Source organism: Xiphophorus couchianus, chromosome 8 (assembly GCF_001444195.1).
Source record: "Xiphophorus couchianus chromosome 8, X_couchianus-1.0, whole genome shotgun sequence".
Lineage (NCBI taxonomy): Eukaryota > Metazoa > Chordata > Actinopteri > Cyprinodontiformes > Poeciliidae > Xiphophorus > Xiphophorus couchianus.
Window position 1 is genome coordinate 12,168,643 of NC_040235.1, and position 18,306 is coordinate 12,186,948.

The 18,306-nt window shown below is 35.9% G+C and overlaps 1 protein-coding gene across 1 annotated transcript in view; it reads left to right on the top strand.

The window, feature by feature from the left end:
* Positions 1-11,219: 11,219 nt before the first annotated feature.
* The window catches only part of epha5 (EPH receptor A5), a 64,650-nt gene continuing 57,563 nt past the window's right edge, over positions 11,220-18,306 (top strand). Inside the window, exon 1 of the mRNA XM_028025786.1 lies at positions 11,220-11,511. Coding sequence (XP_027881587.1) covers positions 11,412-11,511 — 100 coding nt within the window. The 5' untranslated portion in view covers positions 11,220-11,411. The remainder of the gene's footprint in view (positions 11,512-18,306) is intronic.

The following is an 18,306-nucleotide window of genomic DNA, read 5'->3' on the forward strand; positions in this document are numbered from 1 at the left end:
AAAACTAACTCACTGAGACAACCACCGGGGGTTTGACTCTGCAGATGGGGGTCCGTGCTCTTAATCTTTTCTTTTTTATCTCAACCAGTTCTTTTTCCTTTGAAGTATTAATTTCTCTCTCTGCATGTTTCCCACTTGGGCAAGTCGAAAGAGAGGGATACATTCACACTATGAGGGCTGCACAGCTCATGCTGTTTCGTATAAAAGCATTACAATGTTTCCAAATCCAGTTAAAGCTGATTAAGGGTGTGGGCTAAATTTTACTGGTTAATTAACATTAAATGTTACATGTGGTTCTATTGCGATTACAAAGTGAGCAGTCCTCCAAAATATACCTTTTGTATTGTTTATCTGTTTAGTTTCGTACCTATAAATATTATTATATTCAAAAAACAACAAAGTCTGAATTTATCGTTTTCTGTCAAATAAATTTATTGCAATTGGACAGAAAATAAAAAATCGAATCTTGAGAAGGATGGCACAGTGAAACTCCACATGTTCATGCTTCCCTTCATGTCCTGCTATCTCTTTGGAAATATTTTAAATATAATTTTAAAAACTCATGCTACGTTTCATTACTGTGCATCTTCCAAGTTCTTGTGCATTATTGCCAATAAAAACGAATTGTTGTTCCTTGTCTTTTTTTAAAGGAACATTTCACTGAAAAGAAAAACCATCTTGCTGCTTGTTGTCCTTGATGTATTTTTTGTCCTCCTCTCTTTCCCATCCGTTTTAATTGTCAAGTTATGCTGCCGATTTCCTTACAAAAGACCTCAGATGTAGGTGAATGAGGTTTTCTAAAATGTGCGTCTCTGAATGAAATTAGCAGTTTCAGCATTTTTGGCTACAGCTTCTCCCAGCACATGAACCATAAAAGCCATCAAGTCTTTTTAATGTCTCTTTTTTTATTGCTGTCCTATATGTCTGGCGGCAAGCTGCTCTCCCTGTACTGCTGCAGTGCCACCAGCTGTGCCACTGCTCCCCTGGCACAAAAATGATGAGGCTTGATGAAGTGAGATGGCATTGCAATGTCAGTTTTTTGAGTAAAAAATTACTTTGCATCCCAAGTAGCTGCGTTTAACATAAAATATGAGTAATTTAATATATTATGGCATATGGCACATAGGCAACATGTGAAACATGAAGATAACAGCCATGCTGACTTTTAGAAATCCTTGGCCTGGACAGTGACACTATTTATGGTTGTGAGCGACACTGAATGTGGATTAATTATGCCTTTGAAAAAAAGGACAACATTTTGTTGCTACTTTTTAATCAGTTAGAAATGTTCATTCCCTCTAAAAAAGAAAGAAAGAAAAGAAATAAATAAATTCTTGAGTGCCCCGGTGTTAAATGGTGTGTAATGAACAATCCATTGGGCACAACAAGGATATTTCTTCCAGTGATCAATTTTCAGTGAGCCCATCTACAAGCTGTTTTTAGAACGCCTCTACAGTGTCTACCAGCTGGGCCAGCTCCCTGTCCTGGCAGTCGGTATTGTCCTAAACCATCTGTGTCTGAAAGCATCAGGAACTGCAGTTGTACTTTATCTCTCTCTAGTTAAGCTTTGTTTTTTTTTTCTCAAAAGTACAGAATTTATAGATGAAATAATAAGGGATGTAATTTGTTACTTTTTCTCACTATTTTTCCAAAACTGATTGATTATCAGTTTAATATTTTCAGCATTATTTTGTGCAAATTTAAAAAAAGACTGCCATACTTACCTGTGAATGGGGAAAACAAGACTTAATGTGTTATGATGGGCACAGGAAAATATCTCAACAGCAAGGGAAGAGGAAAATCTTGCTGAGGTAGGTGACCCCTGACCCTTTAGTTATTGGCAAGCTTTTGCTGAACGGTATAACATTTCAGTTTTACAAAGTATGGACAAATGAAAGCCCCTTTGAAAATGACACAAATTCCCAGGATTAACGGCATAATGAGATCCAAGACTGTTTTAAAAATGTCGACAAGATGCTTTTTCCTGTGACATAAACTATAGATCTACGTACCTAGCTGCAAAGATTGCAGTTTCTATGAATAAGCTTAAATATCTGAGTATCTTCTCTTTTTTTTGTTTATATTTATTGGGTGTGTTTATCTTTAAGGAGACAATCTTAGCATCCAATTATTTCAGAAGATTTCATCAGATTCTTACATCTTTTCATGATTTTCTTTTTGTTTCAAGACGTGTCTTAATGACACGTCACTTTATATTGTTTGTAAAATATTATTTCACACACATTACCACTGGGATGTTTGTAACATCAGTGTAATGTGAACCATCCAAATATATGAACAGAAAGACCTACCTGGAAAACTCCACAATCTAAATGTCAAGATATTTCCTACATGTGTGAGTTAAAGCAGGGGGACATCGCAGCTCCAGAGTCTTAAATTTCACTACTTAAGATGGAAAAAGTACATTTTTATTTTAATCTTTTTAGTGATTTTATTGTAGTTTTCATGTTTTCTATTTTGCATTAGTATCACTATATATGATCCATTTTATGCCCATGCATATGCCACTTATTTTAAAATTGCTCTACTGGGACTCATTCATTTCTATGTGCCCTTTTCAATTATATGGGAGAAGAGTTGCTCGTTTTAGAGATATGCAGAGAAGCTGTAGGTTAATGCTGTCTAGGTAACACACTTTACATGTAAGGGCACTGGCTGCAAACCAAATCTAACTTTTTAACATTTGGGATTCTGCTTTGTTTTCTTTAACAGGAAAATTTAATTATTACATTCACAATTTAAATTTCCACTATGAGGCAGATTTCCAGACCAACTTCACAGCTTTTCTAAGAAGGGCTTATGCATTTTTCTACATCTGCTTTTCTCTTCATCACCTTTAAGATAAAATGGCTATATGTGTTTGCATAGTCTCTACTAGATCATCCATTTTGTCACTTTTGTGTGTCTAGTACAGAACACTTACAGATTCATAGGATGCGTCTAAAGCACGAAAACTTTAAAAACTAAACATGTCTTTTCATTTTAAACAATACATCACAAATTCCACCACGATATTTCATAATAAACAAAGATGAAAAATTTTATTTGAAAAAAAAAGTAATAATTTAAATAAATCTCAGATACAGAAAAAGTCTCTAACTGAATATTTACCCGTTTGAATATATTGTTTCTTCCCTCCTAAACCTTCTCTAGATACGTTTTTTATTAGTTTTTTAAAACTGTTTGGATTTTATTACAGTTTCTTTTTTACACAATGTTTGTGGGACACAGAAGACCAACATGTATGTACTAAAGGTCTCATGTTTTGAAAATTAAGATTGATTTATTTATTATTTCCATCATGATCTGATAACTATGCTTGCTGTGACCATTAGGATAGATGATTGGGGATGTTTTGTCTGCTGACTTTTCATTGGGTCTCACAGTTCACTGGTTCAATCAATGCTATTGATAATGTAATGGTGTCATGTAAATTGTCCCTCCTGCAGTGATGTCAGCACACGGAATTGCAGCCAGTTATTACAGGGGTGTGTTATTTATTTTCCTTGATGCTTTAAGAGTCCCAGAGTTGGTTGTTGTTTATGAAAATATAAAGAATGAAGATGGGAGGCAACATTATCAGCATCTTCTTTATTATCTCTCAATGTGTCAATCACAATGTTCCATCCATTCAGTCCGAGAAGCGTTTTCTATCCTCTGTTTTTTGTAGTTTTTTTTTTCTTTGAGGAGATGGTGCTTACCATCCGGTGGGTGAGACGATAAAAAATCTTCTATAATTAACAAAAAAAAAATTGGTAGTGCCAGAAGCACAGTGTAGAAGGCCCTAGAGAGAGCAGTTAACAAAAATACACTCACTCAACGAGCAAAGCATTATTTATTTAAGCTTGCGTTTATTAATCAAAGCATTCAAAAATAATCACTGAAAAATTGCAGAGGCTGATTGCAGAGAAAACAATTTAGTGCTCAGACTATTTCAGGCTATTGTGACTTAGTCACTGAAACTCTTCTGTGAGCCAAGACCTGCTGATATACATTCAGCCTGGAGATAAAATAATTGTGTTAGCAGCAAAGCAAAACCAAAAGGTGTTGGCCTTGTAGTTGTCTATTATGCATGTTATTTGCACAAATTACCTAAAACATGCAAACAAATTAAGTTAAGATGTAAAAACAACCTAATTAAAAAAAGAACAAGACTCTAAAGAAAGTAATGCATTGCATTTATTATGGGTGTAATCAGGTTATGTCCATGGTGTGGAAAAACACGGCTTTCAATTGTTTTCTGCCCCCGGACATTTCTGGGCTTTGTGATACATCAAGGAAAAAACAGTTTATTTCAGGATTCAGTCTAAAAGAGAAAAAAAGCTGAGTGAAACACAAATAAACTGATGAAAAAGTGTAGGATTTGGTGTGGAAGACTGGCAGAGAGAAAAAGAAAGAAAAGCAGGGCAGATTGGAACAAGAAGAAGGGATGAGGCTGATTAAAAAGATAGGGGAGTGGGTCATGTTTGGAAAAAGTGGAGCCTATCTATGGGAAAAAATGCCAATTTGCTGCAAAAGACCGGGTTCTGTGTTATTTAACTCCAAGACAGCAGCTTTGTTTTTCAGAATAATCAGAATTCTGGAGCGTTCCTCTTCTCCCAGCCCCCCAGGAAGATTTCTGTGTAATCAAATCACAAACACTGTTGCCTGTAAATGTGCATGAATCTCAAAATAAGCTGAGGCATTGTCAGTGCATCCCCAAAATGCCAAAAGTCTGTAAGTTAAAATTTTAACACTGAGGGGAATTCTTCGTTGTTTAAACAGTAAAGAGTCTGCAACATCTCTAATAGGATATAGCATGAAAGCATTTGTCCATCCGTTAGTTCAGGGGATTGAATGAAATGTTATTGTTCTTGTTGGATTTTAATGCTGTAGAATGTTATCAGTGTTGTGCAATTTCACCTATTAAAACAACTTGTTCAAAGTTTTGCTCACAGAGATTTATGGCTACAGCAAATTTTTGAGTTCACAATTTTTTTTTATTTGATTGGCTATTTTTGTTTAAAATACAATAAAAAAAACTGTAATATATGATTTGCATTTGTTAACATTGCAACCTTTGTAAGTCTGTGGCACCAACCATCCGAACATGAATGGTGACAATGATAATGTGCAGTGTTTTTTTATTTTTTATTTATTTATTTGTTTTTGCATTGTTGGCAAAGTTGTCAAATTTTAGTCTAAGCTGATCAGATCACACACTGTTGACCTGTCCAGGATGCACCTCACCTCTTGCCCAATTACTACTACAGATAGTCAGTTTCTAATTTTTTTTTTCAACTGTGTGCTTCTCTCTTAGTTAGTTACATATAATTTCAATAAAAGGGGATATGAGTATTTCTCCAAGGTATTTTGAGGGCACTCAAACTTCAAAAATGTCCCTTCTCAAATACTTTCTCTTTTTAAGGTCTTTTGATTTTCTTTTCTAAGCAAATGCATTAAATTGTGAAGAACACATAAAAGCTGTGCTTACACATTATGTATCTGTGATCTTCCACTTTTCTTCCCTGCAGTAAGCACTTAGTATCTATCCTTTACCCCTTACATTTTTATTTTTTGTGTGTGTGTGTGGAGTATTTTTTTTATATATCCTGAGTTAGGAGATAAAATGTGTGAATCGAGAGCAGCAGGATTTGGAGCAGTATGCAGAGAGGAGCAGCCAAAATAAAGAGAGAATATAAGCGCCACTGCCTGCCAGGCTCACTGAGCTGCTAAGCAGGGCTTAACGATGCCCAAGGGGTTGTGTGTGTGTGCGCGCGGGCACATCAGTGCCACAACGGGTGCTCGTGTGTTTTTTTGTGCCTTCTTGCTTGATAAGCCCAAAACAAGGGCTCCATGTTTTGGGGGTCAAAGAGAGGCCAGCGAATTTGAAAAGCAGAACTTTTTTTTGGGTGCTGGTAACTTGCAAAGAGGTTAATAAGCTGTCAAAGTAAACACAACTTGGTTTCATTTAAGTAGGAAAGAGTAAGGAGGTATTGAATTGTTAATTCTTGCCTTTGTATCAAAATCCCTTTTTTTTTGGGTGTTGAAATTTCTGATTTAAAAGCAACCAGTTCTTAAGTTTTTGCTCCTGACTGGCACCGTTTCACCATTCGACTTTGAGCAGTCATTCAGATTCGTTGTCGTCTATTGCACAAACATTCATCTGGTAAGAGGTGCCTTTGCATGAGCCTGGACCAGTTTCTCACCCACTGTGAGTGCTGCAGTAGACCAGCAGTAGACCTGTCAACGAAAGCAGAGGCGTAGCTGATAAAATTGATGATGGCTTCTCTATATTTAAGTGCTCCAGTAAGCTATGACAGGGAGCCAGCAGGCACAAAAGCTGGGTCCTGGAACTGAAACATCTAAAAAGAACGCTGTCATGATTCATGTCGGCAATTAGAAACACTTTTTCTGATGTCAAAAGCAACAAGTCTAAGTGTCCATTACTGTCTTTGTTCCTACAATGTTAATCAAGACACACAATGCATAATGAGATGTCTGAAAAACCTCCAGTTCTTACATTAGAAATGTAGTCCAGCTATTCTGCTGAATATTTATGGGTTTGGCTGCTGGTTGTTTTATCCTTTTGTATGGCAAAGTGTTGAAGTTTGTTGTTTTGCTCCATTTGCTCTATGTCATGGGAATGAAATGAAGCTGTGGGCAAGGGGATATTTTGAACCTGCCATGCATCAATTTGTACTTTCCTTTGAGGCATTACATGCCCTGATCTGCTGAAAGGGCAAAGTGGGTTTTTCCAAGGGAAACTGCTCAAATGGGACTTTCAATGTCCAACAGTCCGTCTGTACATTCATTCATTCTGTAGCCACTTATTCATCCAGGGTGCGGGTGAGCTGGTGCCTATCTCTACCTGTCATAGGTCAAAAGGTTGCAAGTCTTGACCATAAAACCATGGTAAAAAGAAACAAAAAAACAGTACAGCTTATTAAGGTTTAACCTGCACAATACTGGCAAAAAATGTTTGCTTGTTTACACATACACACATATAAACTTGTAAGATAACCAAGTCAGTTCATTTTACCTGATTTTATGAATCGGTTATTTGGTTTTTGATTATGTACAGTACAGACCAAAAGTTTGGACACACTTTCTCATTGAATTCAATGAGAAAGTGTGTCCAAACTTTTGGTCTGTACTGTATATGATGCTGACCATCTTCTGGTAAACCTTATGCTTAATGGTTTCCCATTGTAATTGCATGCTGCTAGAATTTGCCAGCTGATTATCAGTACATAGCCTTTAGCTTGGATGCCCAGGGCCCCCTGAGGGGGTTAATCCTGTTCTGTTTATGCAGACTATGACAGCTCATGACTAAAAGTAATTTTCTAAAATCTGTTGATGGTCCACCACAAGAAAACATGGTTATATAGCAAATAATGTGAAGAGCAGAGGTATTTTCCCTTGGTTAGGGATCAAATTATTTTAATCAACTAACCCAAATCATAACTTGTGCACATTTCAGCCAAGGACTATTCATATTCTTGACAGATTTAGGTTTAATATATATATATATATTTTTTTTTACCAACATGCGTCTTCGGACCGAAAGTAATAGTAAAGATTTGCAGTGACTCAGTCGACAAGCAATTAAAAAAAATTAAAAACAAATTTAAAAAAATCTAAATTATTTGTTTTACACTGTTTTATATATATATTTAGAGATGCCTGCTTTGTTTTCTACTAGAATCAATATTCTTTGTTGAATTAAACTAGTTTTAAAACTAAATCTGCTGGAGGATTAAAAAATGTTGGGCTTAACTGTAAGTGGAAATTGGGTACAATATAAACTGTTCAGGAAATATTGTACAATTAAATCATGTTATATGTGAGATTCGAGCCTTTAACTAATTTTTATCTTCATGATTCATAAAAAAAAATACTTAGACTACAAAGAAAAATAATACAGGTACAAAATACGTAGGGTAGGGTTATGGGTTAATGGTTAATGGTTTGTGGAATTCACTGTACTGTAGGTAGAGATGGAATAGCAGTGCATCACGTATGAAATGAAAGTAGAAACTAGCACAAGGGTGAACAGAACCAAAATCCTTTAGACTGTGTGTGTGGGTGGGACAGCATATTTTCCATAAAACTGACAAGCATAGCAAAACATTTTGCAATAAATCCATCAAAATATTCTTTGAATCTCTTAAACTATATTGTAGATTTTGTGTTTAAAGCTTTGTCCTTGATTCAAATTATTTAAACCATTAAGTCATATTTGAATATACTGTATATGTTTTTAAATAAAATACATTGTAATGAAACAGACCTTTGTTTGTGAGTGTCTCTGCATATGTGAAACAAGATCTCTTTCAGTTCAAAGACTGACTCAGCTTTGACTTTTTACTCCTACAACCGATGAAGAAATCCTTTCTGTGCCAACAAGGTTCACCCTGAAAAACAGTTCTAGATTTTTGGCATGTGTGAAAGATAAGAGACAGTGGGAGAGAAATGCAAACATGTATGTGTGTGGTGTGTGCTAAACTGACCCCAAACGACCTTGCTTTTCCATTTCCCTCCCCTACTGGTATGAGTGGGCAGAAACAAAATCACAGCTGACCATTAAGCCCCCAAGGAAGCACCACATCAGATTTCATCAAAATGTTGGTTTTTGGTAAAATACTTTTAGTATGCTGGAATGAAAGGGGGGAAAAAATGGCAAAAGACATTTTGTCTGATTGCTAGCCTACATTTACATTTTATTGCCCTTTAATGTAAATAAACAAATAATTAATGAAGTGAAAGAAAAACAATAATTTTAAAAAACGGTCTGAAAACTGGGGTGTACATTTGTGTGTATTCTCCTGTATTCCAATGTTAATAAATAAAATTCAGTACAGCATCAGGATAACATGTCCACAAGCTTACCAAGGCATCATTGGCATTATTAGCGAACCACATGGGTTATAAAGTAGTGCATACAACTAAAGGGGGGCAAAGTTCAGAACAATACGCCTCGTTTGAGTCATTGAAGAGCACTGCTCAATCCATCAGGTAAAAATAGAAAGAGTATATGGCACAACTGCAAACCTACCATGACATGGCCATCTATCTACACCGGCAGGCGAAGCAAGAAGAGCATTAATCGGAGAAGTAGCTAAGAAATTCACGATGACAATGGCAGAGCTGCAGACATCCATAAGAGAACCTGTCAGAAGGACAGCTATTACTCCACTACAGATCTGCCTTAATAGAAGAAAGGCAAGACAGAAGTCATTCTTAAAATACAGCTATGAAAAGTCCCATAGTGTACTACAAATCATGTAGGGGACGCAGCAAACATGTCAAAAAGGTCATTTTGTCCAGATGAGACCAAAGTGGCCTGCAAAAAAGAAAATATAATGTGAACACACATAATCTGAACACACCTGAACATGGTGGTGGCAGGATCATGATGTGGTGTACTAACACAATTCCTAGTGTTTTAGTGATCATTAACCATTTAAGTCAAATGTTTTTCGTTAAAACTGGATATGATTACAGTGATACTCTTTTACTACTTTAAATGCATACTAACAAATGATAACGTAATGTTTCATCCAATATCCTTTATGTCTGAAAAGAACAGATAGTAGAAGAGACATTATGTGTTGTCCTTAACTACTTAACTGTTCATTTTCAGATGACAGTATTTTTGTAGAGGTATAAGGATGACTTTAAACAAGCAGAAATACTCTGAAAAAGAGTAACTATAATAAAGAAGTTTGAGAATTATGAAAGCTCCCAAAATGTTTTTGCAAAACTAACTTGTAAGTTTTTGGTAATAATTCTGCTTGGTGATATCAGTTTGTGTGACTCTACAAGACCCAGTCAGGATATTAATGTTTTGATATAATATTATGTGTTTCTAATTAGTTTCCCAATTTTCTATTTTGACATCCAACAACAGTTTTTGGTGTTTCCAATTTCCTGCCTTCTCTTGCACATAATGAAGACCTAATACAATCAAACCTCATAATTACAGATCAGATAATATTTCAAATAAATCTCACCTCATTTTGTTACCAACACCTCCAAGGACAAGGAGAATTAATTCCCCACACAACAAAAGGAGAAAATGTATCACTGCAATCCGACGGTAACAGTGCTTTGGAGGCGTATTTTTTCTTACGCTTTTTTCTTTTATAGAACTAAACTTGCACCTCACTAAGACAACAGTTTCTGGCAAATCAGAACCACCTCCACACCTGCTGTCTGCTCTGATCAGACCCCTACTCATCTACAATATACCACTGCCCTGGTATGACGTATGGTTATGTAGGGACGCTGATACTTTGAGGCAAAATACAAAAGGGGGAGTTGTACTTCTGTTGAGGACTCACATGGGTGACAAAAAAAATCAGGAATATCAGGGATACAGATACATTTTAAGCGAGGTACAAATCAATACATGTATGGACATGTAAGGCGGTGCCGGTGGGAATACACAAGGAGCGTGGGAGGGATTGATGGGGTAAGCTCCAGGAAGATAATCAAAACATATTCAGAAATATTAAATATGCTGTGAAAACAGAATCAAAACAACAGCAGACGCTAAGCAGATGAGGAAACTCGACAACATTTTTACATTTTTACGTTTTGTGTCCGTCACACAAAGTGACACTAAGAAGATGAGATTCCTGATTGAAATGCGAAATACATGTAAAAGTTAAATTCTATAAATAGCTTTCCAAGGCAGTTTAAGTTAGTTTCTGTAGTTTTAATTGATATTTCTTGTACACATGTAGTTTGACTTATTACAAGAATACAGTTTACATATTTCCACTCAGAATAATTCTTCACAGGAGGGCAAAAACATAAGCAAGGTTGTTTCTTAATCATAACTGCTTCACGTGGACTAATAAACAAAACCATAAATACTTTATGAGACAATGTGATAATTCTATTACCAGTTTCAAGCTGGTAATGCCCTTTATTTAATTCGCCATGGCAGCTTACACTGTAAGACTCAGCAAATTGTAAAGCTTTTCACCGCTGCTCTTATACACCCAGTCAGAGAGATGGAGTAACCTATATGGAACAAGAAAGTAATGGGTTTAGGACTAAAGTGGAAAGGACTGAGAATCGATGATCATTTGGACAGCAGTCCAGCAGCGGCGGATTTCACCTGTGGGTGGTCTGTGATTGGAGAGACCTTGCGCTTTTACTCCGCCCCCCGGCGCGTTGCCCGCCTTCCCCAAACCAGAGCTCACTCCGCTCCTCATTACCGTCCTCTGGTCGCAGCGGAACATGAGCTCCAATCTGCGCGAGCGGACGTTGAACAATACAAATGGTTTTCTGTCTGATTCTGACTGAAGCTGCTCTTGCTTAGGGACGACCTGCCACGGTTGCCGGCTTTGAATTTTTTATTTTTGTACTAATTTTTTGTTGTTGTTTTTGGACGCGCCATGCAATCTCGTTGCAGGAGTTGTGGCATTCGGCCGGTGGCATGGACGTGGACTTGGAGTCTGGCAGTGATTGGAGCGTGGTGCATCCCCGCAAATGAAGGTAAAGCGGGGCAGACGCGCTCTGGGGTGACTGACACCAATCCTGAGCGCGCTGCTTAAATCAGGCGTTAATTGGCTCTGAAAAGTCGGATCGGTTAAAGGTTTGCGGTCTCTCTCAAGTGCTCTTAACCACCAGGCTCGTGTGTTGATATGGCTGCTGGACAAAAGAAGGGGGGGTTTCCCGGTGTTATTAAACCAGGTAAATTTATGACAGCTGTTCTTTTAGCCTCTAATGACTGTGTGTTCCGACTCGATAAAAGCAGAAATAAAAAAGGACCTTTGAACAGAACATGTCCCTGTCAGATAACCAGCGTACTTGGACGTGGTAGCAAAGAGACATGAAGCAGCAGAGATGTCTGGATCAGTCCTTAACAATTTCCAAGAACATATAAACTGCTCAGTTTAAGCCGTTGCAACTCTGCCAGTTCGCACATTGTCTTTCCAGAGTTTACATCATCATGATATCATAAAAAAGTTTTAAAATGATATTAATTTCCCCGTTCTTTCCCACTTCTTAAATGCCCACTTGAGCTAATTGGGTTACGGTGTGTTACAATAACAGGTCTTACACTGCTAAAGCAAACTGTTAGAATTTACGCCATACATTTATCATAATAACTTATGATTATTATTAATTCAAAATTAATTTTGAATTCAGTTAATTCAAAATTAATTGAATTATGTTTAAGTCAATATTTCTCCACAGAAATTGTGTACAATTACAACAAATTTACAAATTTTTAATTCCCTTATCTGCCAAATTAGTTAATAAAACAATAAACAAGAATTTGTTGCTGAAGCATGAAACATCTGATCAGATCTCTCGGATCCACTCAAACAAAATGATGAAACTGCACAATAAATATCATCACAATCGCCAGTGCAATTTCTGTGTACCACAATCAAACTCAACTGCATAGACATTATATGTGGTAGACTGTACTGATTTAGGTTGCATGCTATCAAAATCTTCTTGCCAATATTATTTCTGACCAGTGGGAGGATTTCGCCTGCCTTTTTATGCCTGCTTCAGATCCAGATACCGAACAAAATGCTCAAGAAGAGTGGTGGGATCTTTATGATGATTGTAATAAAAAAAAGAGATTCAATATGTCATAACAATAATGTCACAATTTCAAGTTTTCCACCTTACTAGGTGCTATCTAAATTAGAGATTTACCGATCAGAATCTGCACATTTGTATGCCATTGACAGGCCTGACATTGAAGTTGAGTTTTTTTGTTCATTAAATTCTTCAAACCAAAAACTCTCTATACATTTACTCATGCTCAGCATATATGCAGTTTATTATTAATCATATCATGATTAGGAGCATATGTTTCAGGGCAAAAAAAATAAGGATGATCTCATGATGCCTTCACTTTTTGCTGGATTCAAAACATATTTGTTTTTCTCTTTTATATATTAAAGTCCTTTGGTCAGCAGAAGCCTGATCTGAAGATCTCTAACAGAAAGCGCTTTTCCTGACAGTGACAGTATAAATGTGGCTTTTATTGGCAGCAACTGCCTTGGGGTTAAGAACGTGCTGCAAGCATGCAGGTTTGGCATTAGCATTGAGCTAAAGCTGTATATAAACTTACTGCTGCTACAGAAGCGCCTTCTCAACTACAAGTTTTATCAGAGTTCTAAACTTTAGATTAAGTTGATATATTCATTTATTACACCACCAATATACACAATGAACATCTTCAGTTAATTCATGATGGTTAGGTGGGAATTATTGTCAAAATAAATTAGTCACTATGATATAACTGATATTCAATATTGCTTATTATATTTGAAAACTATTCATTTATGTCTTAATAAGTTTATGCATTGTTAATTAACATCTTCTGAAAATCCTTTTTTTTATGTTCAGGAGTTTATTATCCTTAAAAAATGTATTTTGATATTCTCTAACTGCTCCTTTCTACATAAACTGTCCTGGACATTATTTGCATTTGGTGTTACCATCTCCGATATTAACGGGGGCATTATGAACCACTTATGTTTTCCATTCTTTTTAAGTGTCTTTCTGAAAGAAAACCATAAACTGACATTTTCTAAACTTTTATTATTTTGAAGCTTTCTTGTTATAAGGAAACTAAACGTTTTCAGTGTTTTATTAAGTGTTACGTTATGCTATATATTATGAGCAGATGATGGAAATTAACATTGAAAACAAATCGTAAACTTGGTCCATTTAGTAAGTAGACATACATGAACTTTTTAAAAGCAGTCATTGTTTTTTTTTTTTCTTTTATCAGCCTTGTGACAAGGTAAATGCTGCTAAGCAACCATTTAACTTGCAGACTTCTAAAAAGCTGATGACAAAGCTGATGTTGGGATCTGATTTATATTGTGTAATTTTGTAGCTCAGGAAGTGACCCAGCGCTTGATTCAGCTGTTGAATTGGAAGCTACCAATCACATGCTAACTTCAGTGTCAAACAACAACAAGAGTCGTTTGCCAATTAGAGACACACTATTCCCAAATTATGCAATGGAAATGTCATCAGTAAATTCAATACCACTTTGTGATAACATCTTGAAACTGTGGCAAGTTTTTGTCAAAGTTATCACCGATAATCTCATAGCAGTACATATAGAAATAATTTGCAAAGTAGGGAAAATGGGGCTATGGTATTGTTTGGAGTCTCTTGTCTGCACAGTGAGCAGCATTTTAATGGCACCATTGTTCGGAGCTGTTGAACAGCGTTACGCTATCCGGGAAATGAGGAACATTTATCAGCCTGCGTATTCTTCCAAATGATGGATTTATTTGGTCAAAGTTTAGTTTGACAAAAGTGACTCCCAATATGTGGTCTTTCAAACAGCTTGGATGGGGGTCTGCGGGGCACCTTTCAGGAGTCCTGCGACATTGTGCTGGCTTAAGTCTTTGTTTCTGGATCCCAAGGGTTGAAATTATTCCACCAGGGGTTCAGGAATTACCTTTTTGTAGTTAAAAGGATGAGTTTGTCACTGTTCTGAATGGTGTAAAAATGGTCTCACCAAAAAAATACATGCACTTTATCCCGTCAGGGGTTTGTTGTTCTCAACAACTCAGAATTTTAGATTAATCAGCATGCAATAGCATAAAGAGACAAAGAGATGCTCTGAAGCAAACTTACATTTGATCCTTTCATCTAGGATTTAGTCAACACTTTGTTCGAATTTATAAACTCTTAATCAGTGTTTCTGTCTCATTATTTTTTTAAATTGGGTGTCTTATAAGTATTTTTATTCATGGATCAGATATTCAACACAAGTTAAAGATTAATTTGACTGATATTTGCACTGTGATGGATAATCATAGAATTGCATGCATAATTGAAGGGAAGAGCAGAGCCCATAATTAAATCAGCCTGCTTTCTCATTTGACTGATTCATTGTAATTGAAGAGGGTTAATAACATTTGAGTAACATACAATCACAAAATTTATCTTTGTAGAAATCTTAACTTTGGCAACTCTGAGGACTTACTCTTTTGTCTTAACATTAGCATAACTTTATCATCTTATGTGCTACTAGAACTAAGTGAATCCCCTCACAAAGGGAATGTGTCTCATATGCAGATGTTTTTCATCGAGTTAGAATATCATTTAGAAATGTATTTATTTTATAAACATATAGATTCAATCAGCAAATACCTCAGCTCCTCAACTCATCATTGTAAACTTTTTCCTATCACAATTTTTCCTTTCACTCAACTTCCCATTAATATGCTTGCCAGATTCTGACCTTTTGTAGTCAGGCTTCTACATAATGCCATTGACCATGATCATTACAAACCACCTGAGACGAACACTTCAGATAACCTTCTGTGGATAATGAGACTGTGTAACGAGTTTCACTTTTTAGTTTAGATTACTGAAATAAATTAACTTTTCAATTATATTCTGCTTTGCTGAGATGCGCCCATGGTCTTTTTGTGTTTGTTGGAAGCCAAAAGAACATCAAATGAGAAGAATAATCTTGATGCTTCTTTTAATGGGAACAGTTTCCTGTAGTGATGAATCCCCCGACGAATCATTACGAGGAAAACTGTACACACTTCTGTGATTAATTTCATCTCCCGAAGATAATCCATTCTTATTGAAATTGATTAATTTTAGAGGATGTTTGAAAATACAGCCCATTTCCTTTCTAGTTCAGACTGTTAATGTTAGAAGCATTAAAAAATATCACTATTGGTTGCATTAGTGAGTCAACATAATTAAGGGGGAAGGGAAAAATTCATCACAACAGGTTTGAGAGACGTTTATATCTGCCTGTCTAATAAATTGTGTGGCTTTATATATATTTCACAAGGAAGAACTTGTTAAAAATCACTTGGGTAAAGTTGCAACTGATCAGAGTATCAAAATTGCTCATATGTTAACTATATTCTAAGTGAGAATTTTTAACATTCAGAGCAGAAAATCTCACTCTTTGGCATATTTCAAATCTCAATCTTTGAAATAATGTCGCTAACGACTTTAAGTCGCTCCATTCATTCAGTACTGATGCCTTTTAATAACACGTTCTGTAGATGCTTGTCATTTCTGAGCTCCGACTTGTCTGGTTTTATCCTTAGAGAGCGAGAGAGAGAATGAAAGAGGTAACGTATCCCTTATGATCTAGTTCAGTATCACTTATCTGTTCTTTATGGCCTAATTAGGTGTCTAATCGCCTCCTAAGGACATCTTTTATTATTCTCAGCAGAGCTGTGGAGACAGTAAGACGCGGTGAGTGTGTGAGGGGGAAGTGTGCTTTTGTTACAGTGCTAGCTTTGTCCTTGTTTTGTTCTGCACTCCTGTCTGCAGGTGTTTTATGTGTAGCTTTCCTTTTGTTTACTTTTGAGGGTTGGCTGTTCTTTTTGCACAGTGCTTATCACAGCATCTACAACTAAAACAAAACTGCTGTCCAGTTATATACACCTGATGTTCATAAGCTTTGCAAATATTGAATTAATGTTATGAATGTTATGCATTACTTCTACTCTCTAGGGGTTTTAATTTTGGATTTACCTCAGATTCTAGACATTTTTTCCCCAGCAGGTTGGTTGCCTTTGGTTTTTAATTAAGTATCTTTAACTTATAGTTAATGTTTCAACCTTCAGGGCACCAGTTACTAAATACAGATTTTTATCACTAAACTGACCAAATTCACAGTGGCAATATGATACATTTTTATGTCAACTCATGTAAGGAAGTGGCTGTAGCTAACCATTACTTTGAACTAGTACATATTCTACCGCATCATGTGAATTCACCTGTGAACTTCACCTCAATGCCTACACTTCACAATTTCCACTGTGAATTGTTTGTAAATTGTTTGTACATTTAAAAATATGTTTCTTTTTTTTCCATTATTAGCTCAAATTCTCCACCTGGAATAATTTCAGTATTTTAGTAAACCTGAACTGTGTTATTCTAAATTTACAGATTCTTTAAAACTGTTTTGTGATTAACCTTTACTTTAATTTGGCATGTAGACCAACTAAAGGGCCAAGTAACTTGGTGCCCATAAGAGATTCTCCTGGCATCACAACCTTGAGTAAAAACACCACTGTTTCTTAGCATAATTTAGAGCTGAGCAAAATATTAATCACAAAGGTCTTCTTGAATGCAAAATTTGGAAGACTGTAATATTTCATGTGCCTTGCATGTAAACTCTTTAACTACTTGGATAGACTTTCACTGAGCTTGGTATCCACATCTGATCTACGTCTTTGAGACCAAGGTGAATTAACTACCAAAGTGTAGATTATACAGAAAAATGCAGGTTAATCATTATCAATATTGTCAATATGATATCCACAAAGTTATCACAATGTCATATTTCTAATGTTGTGCAGGGTTCATCTTTTGGTTTTCAAAAAAAAATAATGTAGACGTGATCTAAGCACTTTATCTATATTTCTTTACGACAGTTATTAAAATGCTGCTGCTTGAGTTTTATGCTGATTATTACACATACAAGAATGTTTATGACATATAGTTGAGAACAGCGGAAACTGATGAAAGAGACTGTATCTATGAAAGTTCATCTTAAATTATTTTTTAACATGAAGAAATTTATATTAAAACATATAAAATTTTATTTAGTATCAACTAAAATAATAAATTGTTTTAGTTGACACTTAACTTATGCAAACTGGCTGTTTGCACAGAGTATCATCACATTTGGCTGTTTTGTTGTTTATGGAGTTACACCGAAAGCCAATAGCTGGCTAATTATCTGAGCTATTGGCTCGGCATGCTTTACTTTTGGAAAAGCTAAACACTCAAACAACAATAATGGGTGGCGCTGCCTTAATTGTCACAGCATGCTTTTCCAAGCTGAAAAAGCAATCTTTTGCAGCTCAGAGAGTGACATAGTCTTGAATTCAGCTGCTGTGTTGGAAACTGTAAGTGTGCACTTTTTCTTTTAAACAAGAAAAATAAGAGTGATGCTTAAACAGGTAACGGGATCAATGGGAGTGTGGAGCAACTTGGTTCCAGACTGAGACCACTTTTTATATATATAAAAAAGACTTTAAATTGGAGGAGCAGTAGGAGGTGCAATGTCGAGAGATTTTAAATTTGAACCTTTTTAAGACCATGGTATTTACTGAGACTGATAAAAGGCGAGTGCCTGGGGTCAAGCATGGAAGCTGCTGAACAGAGCAGTTTTTTTTTTATTTAAACAAAAATGTGTTTGCTCAATTTTTTAATTAACAAGCTGTATTTTAGCTGGGATGTCTATATAATCCATTGCTATTATTAATTTTAAAATTGTCATATTGCCAAATATGCATTTCTTTAGTTCTCCTA